The sequence below is a fragment of the Sorex fumeus genome, unplaced genomic scaffold (genome assembly GCF_029834395.1).
Source record: "Sorex fumeus unplaced genomic scaffold, SorFum_2.1 ptg000177l, whole genome shotgun sequence".
In the NCBI taxonomy this organism is placed as follows: Eukaryota; Metazoa; Chordata; class Mammalia; order Eulipotyphla; family Soricidae; genus Sorex; species Sorex fumeus.
Genome location: NW_026606234.1, coordinates 845,144 through 861,519, shown reverse-complemented (window position 1 = coordinate 861,519; position 16,376 = coordinate 845,144). Strand labels below are relative to the sequence as shown.

General features: G+C 47.5%; 1 protein-coding gene across 1 annotated transcript in view; it reads right to left on the bottom strand.

Annotated features, from left to right (window-relative positions):
- Positions 1 to 16,376, bottom strand: part of SLC2A13 (solute carrier family 2 member 13) — a 115,773-nt gene that overhangs the window by 63,924 nt on the left and 35,473 nt on the right. Inside the window, exon 3 of the mRNA XM_056107810.1 lies at positions 11,715 to 11,923. Coding sequence (XP_055963785.1) covers positions 11,715 to 11,923 — 209 coding nt within the window. The remainder of the gene's footprint in view (positions 1 to 11,714; positions 11,924 to 16,376) is intronic.

The following is a 16,376-nucleotide window of genomic DNA, read 5'->3' as shown; positions in this document are numbered from 1 at the left end:
GGAACTCAGCACCCTCTGCAACCTCAAACATCATGCCAAGGTGACCCTAAGCATTGTCATCCCAAGAGGAGCAGCCTGGGGCAGGGAGACGGTGCCCCGCGTGTGCCATTTCTGCCAACACCCTGTTCTACCCCGTGCAACCACCTCCAGCCAACGGGCACCCAACAGTGAAACTCATTTACACCTGTGTAAGCCACGGGACTTGTTGGGATTATGGTGGCCACGGGAGCTCAGCTACAAATCGATCTGAAGGAAAAGGAAAGACAAGATCCGGTGATTCACAGACTAGATTCAGCACCAATCAATGAGAACACGAGAAGGTACGAGAGGAGAGTCACAGAACCTTCATTAAATCTGACAGCTGAAGTCTGTTTCCTCAGCAGACTTCCCTCGGCTGAATAAGAAACAGCACAAACACCAGCCAGACAAGCACTGCAAATGCCAAGCTTGTTGACAGACTCGAGTCGGAGTCAAGAGAAGGGCGGGCATGGAGAGCTCTGGGGTGAGGGACAGGCGGGTGAGGCACGCGTGCCTGCAGGGTCACAGGGACACAGATGCAAAGCCACGGCCTTCCCACTCCGTTCAGAGCCCACCCTGCTCCACAGTCCTGCACGCAGAGCTCCAGAGGGAGCCTGAGGGCTGACGCTGTAAGATGGAAAGGGGGAGGCAGCACTGCTCTGGGCCAGGCCCTTCCCTCCAACACGGGACCAGCGGAAACCAAGCTGTCGATCAGTCTGCGGTGACACCGAGGACGGCTCCAGACGTCCTGCTCAGGTCGCCCCTCTGTCCTTCTGGGTTTTACTGTAAGTCCAATCCTAGCATCATGGCCCCTAGAACCGCTAGGCTAGAGTGCTGAACTCTCACCTATTGGCCACGTAGCACTGTGAGTGGCCCCTGGACCTCAGGGACCCCTCCCACCCTGCCCCCCAAAGACACTTCACTAGCCGGCCCTCAAGGGTGCTCCCACAGACTCCCACTACTTTCCAGACATCACGCTCCTCCCCTAACTTCCTCTTGAGCGCATGCTTCCCAGAGCCTGGCTGGCCTGCGTCTCACCAAGAAGCATGAATTCCATTTCCTCTAGAGGACCCTGGGGTGTCGGGTCTGAGCAAACATCAGTTGGGTGCTCTCCATGGACACGGTGGCTGACAAGACTTACGGGGTAGGTAGAGAGCCAGTCTCCTGCTCTGGGTGGGGCTTAGTGCTGCTGGCTGGGCCTCTGCCTCATCGTCCTACTTCCTGAATGAGAAGTCAACAGCCAGCAACCGACAGACACTCCAGAGAAAGCGTTAAAGAACCACACAGAGGGGAAGGCGCACTGATGGAGGGGTTGATGTTGGAAGAGTCAATGCAATAAATCATGAACAACTTTATAAAAGCAAAGAAAGAACCACCAAGCGCCATGCAGCCCTTCAGTCCCCAGATCCCAGGACTGCTAAGCCCCTCCTCACAAGGGAGCCCTTGAGCACGCAGCTCTGAAAAGGCAGCTTGATCTCCTGAGGTGCGGGAGGCTGGTCTCAATTCTAAAAAGCGAGTGGGTTTCTGTAAGGAAAGGATCCCTTTACCGCCATGGCACATAGTGGGGCATTTGCCTTGCACGTGGCCGACCTGGGTTCGATTCCTCCGCCCCTCTTGGAGAGCCCGGCAAGCTACTGAGAATATCCCGCCTGCACGGCAGAGCCTGGCAAGCTCCCCGTGGCACATTTGATATGCCAAACACAGTAACAACAAGTCTCACGATGGAGACGTTACTGGGCCCGCTCGAGCAAATCGACGATCAACGGGAGGACCATGCGACAGTGCTGCAGTTTTATGCTTTTCTCTACAGACGCCATCTGGTTACTTTTAGCAAAACTGAAAAGAACAAAGAGAGAAGAGTGAAAAGGCACCAAGTTAAAAAATCCAAGAAGATTACTTTTAAAACAACTCTGGATTAGAATGGATCAGTCTTTTACTCTGCAAGAAATAACATTGAAAGCACTTATAGAATTTTTTTCACAAAGTCCTAGGACACATCCTAGTGCAGTGTCAGTGCAAGTCTCAGCTGTGTGTATTCATGTGTGTGTGCATGTGTGTGTGCGTGTGTGTATCTGTGTGTGTGCGCATGTGTGCATGTGTCTGTGCATGTGTGTGCGCGCGCTCCTGCAGGGAAGGTGAGCTGCGGCCCTCTCACCCTTCAGGTGCCGAGGGCAGTCTCAGAGCTCTCGGCCCAGGAGCAGGTCCTTCTCAGGGCCGCTATTTTATTTACTATTACTTCTATTGGTTGGGGCCAGACCAAACGGTGCTCACGAATCATGTAGTGGGGGCTGCAGCCAGGGCGCCTGCCCATGAAGCGTGCACTCCCGCCCTCTGAGCCATCTCCTCCGCCCAACACAACTTTACACGACGAGATCACACATTACACCTAGAACACAATTCACCACTGAATAAAGTTCATTAAAATAACCACTACCTCAAAAGGAAAGAAAGAAAGAGTAAACTACCCAAGAACATTTAGGAGAAATCAATACTATTTTATGAATTTTGGCATGTTATATCCCTTGGTCCATAGGTTTTATAAAGACTTTGCACATGAATGATTTGCCAACTAAGAGAAACACCTCTAGGCGACAGAGCTTCCTGCAGACTGAGCAAATATAACTCCTGCTTTCCTCTCTAGGCAGTTAGATCTACACACACAGAGCAGAGTACACTGTGTGTGTGTATGTAACAACGTACATACACATGTGTGCACACAACCGCATCAGAGAGGACATGCGGTGAGCAAGCACAGTTCAGACCCTCTCGTTACTTTCTCAAGTCCCCGCTCCTGCTCGGCAGAGGAAGGCTGAGACTCGCTGAGAGAAGATGTTTCTGTTTCCGCCTCTTACAGCCATTCTGCTGCCTTCTATATGCTGCTGATTAACGTAGAGGCACGTGCACGTGAGTGCGCGTGCACGCACACACACACACACACAGTGGCACAACACTGACACACCTGACCTGGGCAGGACGCCCTCGAGCAGAAGCTCTGCCCCATGCACAAATGGCCACCAGCTCTTGTTCCCAGGGAAAAGTGACTCCAGGACAAAAGCAGCTCTGGCCTTTACTTCCCAGCGCCCAGACACCGAAGAGCTCCTAGACGCCCCAAAGTGAAGGGATTCACCCTTACAGAGAACATCCTCTGCCACGATCCAACTTCCCAACCCCAAAACCAAAGCGGATGAGTTACTGGCCTGCACCCGTGCCTCAGCATCCAGTGCAGTACCCGCCACTCTGCACAGAACAGGAGGGCAGCTGTACACCAAGCAAGAGCAGAGTGATAAACACACACACCAGTGCAGCAACGGGTAAGTTATCAACGTCTTCACTGACATTTCTGAGACTGACCCAAGGTGCTACAAGGGTTCACTGGACATGGTTAGCGCTTTCAGAAACAGTGCCAAATGTGCACATAAGGTGGTTCTGGGAAATTACATAAGTGACTAGACCCTCTGGGGCTGGTGAGATGGCTCAGTGGTCAGGGCACACTTTGCAGCAGGAGCCCCCTGGTTCGGTGCCAGGTGGCCCCCCAGTGCTGCATCAGGAGAACTAAAGCTGATGCCAGAGATGCAACTTTATCTACCCAAGTTTATAAGAAAATCTATTTGGTGCCGATCCCTTCCCTTCTCAATGACTTTACTCAGCAAATATACTCTAGTTCCATCCATGACTGCACGATTTTGTTCTTTCTTAGAAATGCATAGAATTATTTTGTGCATATCTATTAAAATATACTGCATAGTATTCTTTTGTATATATATGTATGTATGCATCACAATTAACAGTATTGTAAAACACAGAATTTCAATCAATAAAGTATGTTTAATAAACAATTAATTTTAATTAAAAATAGGCCATACGATGAATATACGCAACAAGTTCCATGCTGCTCACAGTTCTTCCTGTCATTCTGTGAAGACAGGCAGAACAGACAGGGAGCACCTCGAGCTGATCCCGCACCACCTTCCCAGGGAAAAACTACAGAGACTCTCCCCCGCACAACACTAGAAAACCAACGGGGAATACGTAAAACCCACCACGCCCAATGAGTGAAATCAACACCAAACACATAAACAGCACCAGGAAATCTCAGAAACTAAGGACACTGAGGTGAGAGCGTTTAACGAGTTCAAAGAAACAACAGCATAGGCAATCAGCAAAGCACAAGAAAGCATCAGAGCTGAACTGAAAAACGATTACAGGCAGAGATGACAGAAATGAAGAACACGGTAGGTGATATTAAAAAACAAAAGTCAATAGAAGCTCTGAACAGCAGAATAACAGAAGCTGAGCAGAAGACCGATGAGGTCCATGTCAAAATGAGGAACCAACAGGAAACAGCAGAAAGTGAAAAACAGTCTGGAAAGTAATGAACAGTATTTCGGAGAACTACGGGATGAGATGAAGAGAAACAATATAAGAATCATGGAGCACCTGAAGAACATGAAGGCAAACGTGAAGAAACAACAGTTAAACACATCATCAATAAGAACGGCCCAGAGTTGAGAATCACAGGCACCAAGGTTCCAGTGAAAACAGGCTGTTGGGAAGACTGCAAGTCGCGTCATACTCAAAACGACAAAAACCGAAAGATAGAATATTGAAAGCAGCAAGATCAAAACGAACTTGCATACAAAGGACAGCCCCCAAGATGTACTGAAGATCTGCCAAATGAGACTCTACACGCCATAAGAATATGGAAAGATACAGCACGAAAACCCAGCGAACTGAACACCTCACCAAGAATTCTCTAACCAGCCAGATCATCATTCAGATCTGAAGGAATTATACAGAGCTTCATGGACAGGCAACAGCTCAGGGAATTCACAGCCGTGAAACCAGTTTTGCAAGAAGCATTAAAAGAGCTCCTTTAACAGACAGGAGAAACTTCCCACCACGTGGTACTGAAGACGAGTTGCAGAGGGGGGTCCTCTATTAGATCAAGAAACAGAACAGTCATCACAAATTGACTTCTATTGATTTATTTTCTAATAATTCGATGTGCCATTCCTTTAAGTTTTTCAGAGCAAGTCATAGGAAATAAATTTGCTATATGCCTGCCAGGCGGGGAGCGGAAAGAGAAACCTCATTTATAACAGGAGTGATATTGAGTACCACAATAAGGTTCAAGCACAAAATAAAGCAATGCCATGTGTTTTAGATGCCAGAGCTGAAAACTTAGTTATGTAAACGAGAACAGGCAGTATAATATACGATATTAAATTATTTAAATTCCCCTTTTTACATAGGTTTGGACGAGCCTCACACAAGAAGGAACCGGCAGAGGCACCCAGGTGTGCGGGACCCGGGGCTGAGATCTCCAAGCCTGCTCGGATCGGGACTGGACCTCCTCCACCCAGATCCCCCACCTTCCAGTAGCTAGGTGTTACACCCACCACTGCCCCTGGCGCCGTGTTATCCCATCAACGGCCAAGACCCAGGGACTATAAAACCCAGCTCCCGGAAGAGAACAGCATTCGCGGCCCAGTGACCTCTTACTGTCTAGTTCTTATTCTTGGAGAAGCCGACAGGCTACGGAGTGTATCCTGCCCACACGGCAGAGTCTGGCAAGCTCCCTGTGGCGTATTCGATATGCCAAAACCCAATAACAATGATGGGTCTCACCCCCCTGACTCTGAAGGAGCCTCCGATGTGGCACTTGCTAAAATCTCAGGGCTAGGACGAATGGAGACGTTACTGGTGCCTGCTCGAGGAAATCGATGAACAACAGGATGACAGTGATACAGTGATTCAGTGATACTTACATAGGTTAAAATCATAGAGCAATTAATCATTACAAACTGACTTTTGCTGACTTATCTTCTGGTAATTCCACGTGCCATTTCTTTAATTTTGCTGGAGTAAGCAGTATGAAAAACGTGTTCTATGCCTGCCGGGGGGCAGGCTGCTGGGTGGCAGGGACCCTGCGGACACTGGTGGTGGGATGATGGGTTGTGCAGTTTAAAGAGTCACAAACCAAACAGGGTGTGGGATCAGACCAGGCAGCAAAGTTCCAAGAAGTCAAAAATGGAATTTTGGAATAAATCAATGTAATCACACTCCTAAGCAAGAGGTTTCTATTTTATTTTGGGGAGAAGGTTCTCCTCTCCCAAGCAGTCTCAGCATCTGGTCCAGAAGAGATGCTTCTTGGGTGCCGCGATGCCAGACAGCCACTATCAATCACTGCAGTGGCGCTCAAGAGACTTAAACCCAAAAGCTCTGTAACTGCTCTCAGGGTGATTCAATAAATAAAATTATAAAAAAGGAAAAACAAAAGTAAGGTGGAGTTCATGCCCAATTCAATCAGCCTAATCAATGGCTGAATAAATAGCAATACTCCTACATAAAGAAAAAAAGAGTCACACCCTGCGGGGCTCCCCTGCAGGGCTCAGGGTCCTCAGGGCTACCCCAGTGAAGTTGAGGGGACCACGTGATACTGGGGACAGGACAAGGACCAGTGGCATGTAAGGAATGCACCAGAAACCCCGTTTTTCTTCTCCAGCTCCAGCACGAGGGATCTTATAATTATGTTGCCATCTTATCCCTTAAGCTCTAAATAGCATCTCACTTAAGGAATCCCTTCACAGTTTCCCCACTCACACAATATCAATGCATGTAGGTCTCAGGGGAGCTGATTAACAAGATCCTCATATTGCATTCAAGCTGTTGGGAGGAATCTGGCAGGCACATTAAGGGACTTATTTGTGATAGTTTAAAATAGGAATTAAAAATTAACACAATGTTGAACTCAGTAAAAGTGAATGCTTTTGAACCACAGCACCCAAAAGGAGAGAGAGAACAAAAGGGAGTGCCCTGCCACAAAGGCAGAGTGGGATGGGGGGCTTGGGGGGGTGGGAGGGATACTGGGATTAGTGGTGGTGGAAAATGGGCACCGGTGGAGGGTGCCCTACTCAATCATTATATAATTGATACCCAAGCACAAACATTTGTAAGTTCTACAACTGTACCTCAAGGTTTCACTAATAATAAAATAAAATAAAAATCAAGATTTCAAAAACAAAAAAAAAGTGAATGTTTTTGTTAAAGCAAAATTCTCTTCACTACTTTATATACAAAATCACCCGGAGGCAACCCAGACAGAAGCTCTGAATCCATAGGAATGCTCACCCCCAGGATGGGGACCCAGTCGGGGCCCTGCTCTGCAGGAAGGGCCCTGTGCTGGTGACGCTCCTGCCCAGGATACCTGGTGCAAGTGTGGGCTGACCTGTACTGTCGGATACCGACTGTCACAGAGGCCTCTTGAGGCTTGACCTCCACTCCAACCGGAGAGGCGAGTGGCCAGCCTCCACTCTGGAGCCCGGGTGTGGCACACCACATTTCTCCCTGTGAAAGCTAATCTAGGTCCGTATTCTGCTGGCAGCAACCAGTGCAGACCCCAAGGGCTAAAGGGGAGATGTGGGGTGGGGGGGCAGTCACCAGGGGCACAGGGAGCCCCTCACAGGCCCCACCGCACCCTCACGCTGCCCCTGCAGGCGCAATCCTGCCTCCTTCCCCAAAGTTGCCAACAAGTTAAACAAACTCCAGTTCTCTGGTGGCCTGCTGTGGCACAATGCCAACTGAGTAATTAAACATTTTCATAAAAACAGTAAAGTCTCAAGTTATTCCAAAAGTAACATATGGAAGTATTCCTGTTCTTACAAAACTCAGTATGGAAATTAATGAAATACATGTAAACAGGGCATTTGCTTAGAATAAACATTTATTTTGACAAAAGTTCACAATATATCTGCAGCTAAAATGACGGCCAATAATTCATATCTTTATAAGACGTATACATGTAAACAGACTTTTAAAAAACCATTATTGAATCACCATGAGATATAGTTAAAGTTGCTCATGATTGAGCTTCAGTCATACAACAGTCGGACACCACCCCTTCCCCAGTGCGCATTCCCTGCCATCAATGTCCCAGGGCTTCTTCCTTTCTCCCTGCCCACCCCTCTGCTGACCCTCCCCCGCCCCACTCCCCCAGGAGCCTACCTCTATGCCAGACACTTCACTCCTCTTCTCTATTCCTCTTCTCTCTTCTCTCTCCCTCTCTCCCTCCCTCTTTCTCCTCTCTTCCCCCTCCCCCCTCTCTCAGCACTGTAGTCTGCAATACTGCTACTGAGAGGCTGTGCATATATATCACTTTACTTCCCTTCAGCACTCCTTTTGGTCCAGAGTTCATTTCCAACTACCATGGTCATAGTGGTCCCTTCGCTGTCATAACTGCACTCCCCTCCCTCTTCGTGGAAGTCTCCTACCATGGATCAGTCCTCCTGGCCCTTGTTCCTGCTGCCTTTGGGTACCATTTACATACTATTTCTTTATGAGAGAAATCATTCTGGTCTGTGCCTCTCCCTCTTCACTCCGCATAATACTCGCCATTCCCATCCAGGCATATGCAAATTTCATGACTTCATTTTTCCTGATAGTGTGTCGTGTTCCACTGTGTAGATGTACCATACTTTCTTTTATTAATTTTTTTATTTTATAAAGTAGTTCACAATATTTGATTGCATTTAATATTCAAGATGAGAACGCCATTCAGGTCTCCCAAAGAAGAATAGAAAGAGCTATGCTTGGAATATCACGTTTCACTCAAATGAGAGAACGAATCCGGAGTTCTGACATCCGTCGACGATCAAGGATCAGGGACGCTGTCTCATATGCCAAGGTGTCGAAAATCAGATGGGCTGGTCACGTAATGAGATTTAAAGACGACCGTTGGACTAGAGCTGTTACTGATTGGATTCCACGGGATGTCAAGAGACCGCGTGGCCGCCCACCTACCAGATGGTCAGACTTCTTTGTCAAGATCATGAACGATCGGTTTGAGGCCCTCCATGTTCCCGGAGCAAAGAGATGCCATTGGGCTACACTAGCACGCGACAGGGACAAATGGAGACGTTACTGGCGCCCGCTCGAGCAAATCGACGACTAACGGGAAGTTAAGTGATTAAGTGATTAAGTGATTCAAACACCAATTACACCACCATATTTCAGATATTTCCATCCCGAACCCTAATCCCTGCCCCAAAGCCGAACTGAAATAATATATTTTGTATAGTTTGTTATGTCAAACTGCTGAAAATGCTATAAAAAAGTATCCTTAGAGGAAAAAGTGTGAAGACTATTCTATTTCACCCAGTGGCCATTAAGCCCTTCTGTAAGAGATCACTAACATGCTGTTAAAGGTTGAGCTTGTGTGCTTTTATATACATGTATATCTGTAAAAAAAAATATTTCCCTCTGCGATTGGTTGCCTACTACTCTGAACCCCATCAGATGTGGTGCAGTACTCTTGGAGGATGGGTAGGGTGTGTGGTATGAAGTGTCCAGGAGTAGGTTCACTCATGGGTGAGGCTTGGCCCGAGCATGTGGAGAGTGGCCATGACCATGGCGGCACTTGCGTTCTCGAGGTTTTCGGCTGCTGGGGCTGGGGCCCTTGGGGTGGGGAAGGGTCTCACCCACCCCCCTCCAGGGCGCCCAGAGTGAAACAGACTGGCACAGGGTCCGGCGGCATGGTTATGTGGCATATTTTCTTCATCCAGTCGTCTGTTCTTGGGCACTGGGTGGTTTCCAGACTCTGGCTCTTGTGAGCACTGCTGCTTGAACAAAGGAGTGCAGATGGCTTTTCTGCATTTTATTTTTGGGCTCTTGGGGCATATTCCCAGGATCGGTACTGCTGGGTTGCATGGAAGCTCAGTTTCTAGTATTTTTGAAGAAGTTTTTCCAGAAAGGTTAGACCAACCAGCATTCCCACCAGCAGTAAACGAGAGTCCCCTTCTCTCCACACCCACGCCAGCAGCTCTAGTTCTTCTTGCCCTTTTGATGTGTGTCAGTCTTTGCGACATGAGAAGATAGTACATTGTTTTGATTAGCATCTCCCTGATTAAGCAGTGATGCAGAGCACTTTCTCATTTGTCTTTTGGTCATTTGCATTTCTTCTTTGAGGAACTTTCTGTTCATCTCTTCTCCCATTTTTTGATGGGGCTGGATGTTTTTTCCATGTAAAGTTCTACCAGTGCCTAATATATATAGATTGGATATTAACTCCTTATCAGATGAGTGTTGGGTAGTTTTTTTCATCGTGAGATGTCTTTGTATTATGGTCAACGTTTCTTTTAAAGTGTAGGAGCTTCTTAATTTAATGTAGTCCTATTTGTTTATCTTTGCTTCCAAATGAGTTCTGGAGGTTTTCTGGCTGCCAGGGCTCTGTCGGGGCACATGGGGAACTCACCCGTCACCCTCCGGGTTGCCCAGCCTGGTGCGGGGTCAGGAGGCATCTCTGCGGTGTGTTGCTCTTGTATTGCTCTCTTCTGAGAGATTTTCTCACTGAGTTTCTTTTTCACTGTATCCCGCTACCGCCTTTGGGCCTGGAGGGCTTCCTCCGATACATCTGCTGTGATTCCTGAGGCTGCTCCTTCGTACACAATTCCCTTCTTTCATCTTGCTGCTCTCAGTATTCTATCTATCTGGTTTTCTTCATCTGATTAGGACGTGTCTCAGAGTATTTTCACTTAGGCTGTTTTCAGCTGGTTTCTCCCGGGCTCCTGGGCCTGGGTGCACACGCTCTCCAGCAGATTCTGAGCAGCGTCTTTGTTGCTTCTGGATCTGGGACCCCAGTGATTATGGGGCCGTTCCTCTTCAATTCACCCTAGAGTTCTCTTGTCATCCGTTGGCGTCTTTAGAGGCTTTGTTTCCACCATCTGCTGTCTGGAGACTTTATACACCTTATCACGGGGTCACTGACTCTGCCAGCAGCAGCTGCTACTCTGCTGAGGCCTCTCGTGGCTTTCCATTTCACTCACCAAGGTCCTCAGATCTGCCGTTGCTCTTGTATTTTCCTCATTTCTACATTCAGATCCGCTTGTGTTTTATTGGTGATGTGTTCCACTGTTTCTTTGAGCTCTTTATACATCCTCAACAATTCCTCCCTTCTCAGAGAGGCTACGTAGCTCATTATTATGGGGGCGGGGGGTTAGTCTTCCAGGCCAGCATCTTCACTAAGGCTGGTGGGCTTCTGAATTGCTTTACCATCCTGACTCTGCAGTCTGGAGTTTGTGTGTGTGTGTTGTTGTGTTGCTGGGTGCCGACAGCTAGGATGTCTGTTAACAGCCCTCCCCTTCCTTAACACTTCTCGTGCAAGGTGCAATCCTGATCTGGGGGGCCTTGTGGGGGTACAAATGTCAGTCCTGAGGAAAATGCCGGGCCCCTGACTCCTGAGCTTCCTCAGCTTGCCGGGCCGGGGCTGTGTGGAGTCCAGGCCGGGTGGCTTCGCAGCCCTCCTGCCCTCGTCCACTTCGCAGGGTTGGGGGTGCAATCCTGACTTAGGGGGCAGAAAGTCTCTCCTGAGTAAAATGCCTGGGCTTCCTCAGGTTTCCACATGTCAACAGACGTTTAAAACAGCCCTGCACATCAAACGGTGGCACTGAGTGTGTGTGATTCAGAATAAGACAATCACACAAAGAGGCAGTGATCTGTGATCATAGAGCCACGGCAGGTGTTTTCTTCATTTTTTAGAAGATCATTATGCCTCTTTCAAAAGTAAAACATGTTTAGTCTGGTTGGTGGCACGCAGAAAACCCCCGCGTGCTGTGTAGAGGCCCAACAGGGCTGCAGGCCCGGGACTTCTCCATCAACCCACCGAGAAGCCTGAACCCTTCGGCAGCTAACCCACGGCCTACCTGAGCCGACCTCCTTCTCCTCCTCTTCAATGTTGTTTTTGATGCTGTCAAATTCCTCATCTATGGTCTGGTTTCCACGCATCTGAGACAGAATCCGACGGGCCTTCTGAGTCTGTCCTTTCTGAATGAGCCAGCGAGGACTCTCAGGCAAAAAGAGGAAGCCAAAGAACTGTATCACAGCAGGGATGGCCGCAAGCCCCAACATGTACCTGCAAAGAAATCCAGGAGTGTTGTCAAGCTTGGCTCACCAGCATGAGTTAGGAACAATTTTGTGCCACGCACTTTGGAAACAATACTTAATGCTGACTCTGTCCAAATAATTTCCTTTTTATTGTATGTGACCAGGGGAAAGGATATTTTTATATTGTTGAGAGAAACTGAGAAACCCGATTTCTCTCTCATATAGAACTACAATGAAAAAGTATAAAAACCACAATAATCACACATACGGATGCTGGGCTGGAGAGATAGCACAGTGGTAGGGCATTTGCCTTGCACGCGGCCGGTCTGACTGAGCCAGGTTCGATTCCTCCGGCCCTCTCAGAGAGCCTGGCAAGCTACCGAGAGTATCTCGCCCGCACGGCAAAGCCTGGCAAACTACCCGTGATGTATTCGATATGCCAAATACAGTAGCAACAAAGTCTCACAATGGAGGCATTACTGGGCCCGCTCGAGAAAACTGATGAACAACGGGAGGACAGTGATCGTGACATTACAGTGATCGTGACGGATGCTGAATCCAACATCGTAGACAATACCTGTCTGATTCTACAACCCTCAATTTGAAATGCAGCTGAACCAAACCCCTGTCCTCTGATGAAACACATCTCCTGACCAGAGATCCCTGTAGCAGCGATGCTCTGGGTCCCAGCCCCAGCCTGGGTGGGGCCCACCAAGGAGCAGACATGCTTTCCACGGAAACGAAGCCCTGACTTGTCCCTTCACTGGACTTCCGCTTCTAGACGAAAGTCAGAACCTCACCCTGCTATCCGGGACCACATCGACCCTCTGAGGGGGGAGGGGCAGGCCCAAAGGCATCCTCGAAAGCAACTATTGTCTTTAGAATAACCAGAAACAGGGAAAAGCTTCTCCAGCTGCTTCAAGTTACTAGCCACCTTCTTTGAATGCCTATTCTTTTTTTTTTTAATTTTTGTTAGTGAGACATCATGAGGTATACTTGTAGACTTACAAATTTTTGTGCTTGGGTTTCAGTTATACAGTGATTGAGTACCCATCCCTCCACCAGTGCCCATTTCCCACCACCACGGATCCCAGTATCCCTCCCACCCCCCATCCCCCCCATCCCATGCTGGGCAAGGCATTCCCTTTTGTTCTCTCTCTCTTATTGGGTGTTGTGGTTTGCAAAAGAGGCAGTGGGTGACACTCATGTTTGGTCTATAGCCCTATTCTTAACAGACGGCAAAGTGTCTCAGTGTCTCAGGCACTCCAGAGCATTCTGAACAGACATCTCCACGTCAACATTTGGAAATTGTGTGTGTGTGTGTGTGTGTGTGTGTGCGCGCGCACGCGCGCGTGCACATATACATGTAATATACTTGCACATACACATCTGTATTTATTATGGTACAGGGGATTGAACCAGGGGCCTCCCGCAAGTGAGGCATGTGCTTGTCCCTAAATCACATCCCAGTCCATCTCCATGTTTTTTAACTGACAGCTTAGAAAACCATCAGGCTTTTTCTTTCAATGAGAACATCCATGAATGTAATATATCCCAGTGTTTTCTGTTGCTCCAAATGCCTGGGTGTGTTCTACGGTAGAGTCAGCAAGCCAATCCAGTACTGAACAACCATGTTCACCCGTCTTCATGAACCAAGGTGCAACCACACTACCCACACACCCTCACAGGCCCTGTTCGAAGAACTGCCAGACCAAAGAAGCACAGTCCTGAAGACTTCAGAGATACAACTCATGAAATATGGTCACCATTTGCCAGACAATTCCATTTCTAAAAAAGTCAAAACGTAATAATGCAACACGGGTATAGTATCTACTACTCCAAAGAGTAGCTAAAACTATACACAAAACAGAAAGATCACTAAGATTTAGGAAAAAAGTGCTTATATGGCTGACGAAATCAGGTGGTCTTCTGCATTAAGGAGAGCTTACAGAGGGTCTTTCGTATAAACTCAACATTGCACCATGCTCTATTCATCCACACAACAGTTTTAAACTCAATTCATGTCACTACTTCTAGAATTTACTGTCCGACTGGAGTGCATTTTTGGATTTTTATCTAGCACAACAGCTAATGAAATGTCTGCACACAATAGGACTTTTTAAAAATAAAATGATATGAAGTAGCTATATATCTAAACTCCTATTAAAAGAATATCTCTGCCTCATTCTTGCAACAGTGCTTTACTGCAATTCTGCAAACATCTCACAGCAGTGACTTGCAGTGTTCAAACCTTTGTCATTTCTCACATGACCAGGCCTCTCCTGAAGAGGGCACATCTGATCCCTATTCACAGACCCCCCCCCCCTCTCTCTCTCACACACACACACACACACACACACACACACACACAATGAGCTGCCTCACAAAATCTTCTTCCTGAAAACGTACATTCTATTACTGAAATGCATGGAAGTTACATCAGCTTGGCATCTGTAAAGATTAGCTGTGAAGGTCTGGGGTTTATTAAGCAGGTCTTGGTGGCTGAAAACTCCAGCTTTCTCGGGGTCTGGTGGGGTGACCATCCCCTAGCCCACCCCCTGCCTCGGGAAGACCAGGCAGTCATGCCACACCCTGCTCTGCCGCTATGTGAGCTCACTTACCAGCCTGGCTCCAGACTCATAAATAAATGAGGGAGATCGCCCAGCCACAAAGATTCCCTGGATACCTGTTCCCAGCTGAGGCCTCCAGGGCGCTTCCAGAGAGGCAGGCAGCCACCACCCAGCCAGGCCCAGAACAGCCCCAAGGCCGCTGCCAAGCCTCTGGTCAGCTTCCCAGCTTTTATTCTGGATTCTCTGGAGCGACCTCTCCAAAATCCACAACACCAACATCCCGGTAGCAGTAACACTGAACGTAACATCGAAGTCAACCAATCTTGGCTAACAAAAACATTAACACTGAAGGCTTAACTTGCAACAGCAGTTTAATGAACCCCCAGACAAGGACTTGATCTCTCCATGGTGAGATACAACAATTTTCTTCTACAGAAAATTTTTTTATGATTCTATCAGCCATTTAATGGTAACGAACAATATAAAATAATTGCTGTGGGTTTGCCGCGAGGGCAGCTTGAGGGAAGGTTGGGAAAATGGAGACAATGGCAGAGGGAGGTGGCAGTGGTGTGGGACTCGTGTCGGAATACTGAATGCCTGTAACAAATCTTTGTAAACCAGGCCGTGTTTGAGTGGGGGAAACAAAAGTGGGACAAAAATGTCTGCCTCAAGACGCAGTGACTTTAAGACGCTCTCTGAGAGGCCTGAGTGAACTAAAGATGCGACCCTCAAATTCTGTTTTCCAATCTCTGCGTCCTCCTACCCACACCAAGTACCCGGTGAGGGAGGCATCGCGTCCTCTGTGTTCATTTCCTATTTCTATTTCCCCCTAGTTCTTCCGCCTCAAAATCCCAAACCAGATGAAAACGCCTTGCTCACGGTGCAGAGCTCTGTGATGGATGGTTTTAATTGCGGTAGGCCACTGCAGGAAAGCCCTTGGAGCCAGGCTGCGCTCCAATATGGCCCATTACAAAATTGCAGAGCTCTACGGCACCTCAGCTCAGCTCTGTGGAACCCCCAGCAAGCACACAGGTGCTTACACACCACTATCACCGAGCTGATGTCCTAGCTGTTTTTAACACTATAATTTCCTATTCTTTTTCAAACTCATAGTCAAAAGGAATAATTTTTAAATAAAACCTCCCCTCCATTTCCTAATTACTATCTTGAATATATACTAAAGTATACTTATTAACAACAGCATCCTTACTAAGAAATCAGTTGCAAGTTTTTCCTTAAAACACTAATATTAGCTGGATGACCATCTCTGAAACTTTGCCCTGAGTACAATTGGGTTTTCACCAATATTGTCTACTAATACCTAAGCACTGTCTTAGAATACACAAAAAAGAATCAAGATAAAATTGAAGCTCTGATATAAGACCCAGCCTTGGTCTTCTGGTTTGCATTCTGTTCACGTCCACTGCTGTTGAGCTACAGATCGTATCTGAGTTAGACCAAGTCAGACTATCATACACAGTAATACTATGCTTTACTCTTCGAAACTCCAGTTCCAAGCTGACATCCTCTCTCACATAACCATGAAATAATTTTCTCTGAAATCAAAAAGATTAGCAGTTTATCCTATGTCTCATAAGTTCTTTAATAAGCTACTGAAAGCTTTTTTACTATGTCTGAAAAGCTAAGACTGAAATTCTAGTGATCTCTCTCTGAGCATCTACTGAACACTACCAACGAACATCTTCTGAGAGCCTATAAGCTCTGAGCCGAGCACTGAGGATCAGGAATGAACACAGATAGTACTGAATAAATAATCCCAGGTACCCACCCCGGAAACTGCCTGTGACATTCATCATTATTTCCCTAGTTGGGGCAGGGAAACACTTTCTTAAAAAAGCAGAACCCATGCTCTTCACAACGCATCCAGGAACACTGTAACTTCAGTCCTAA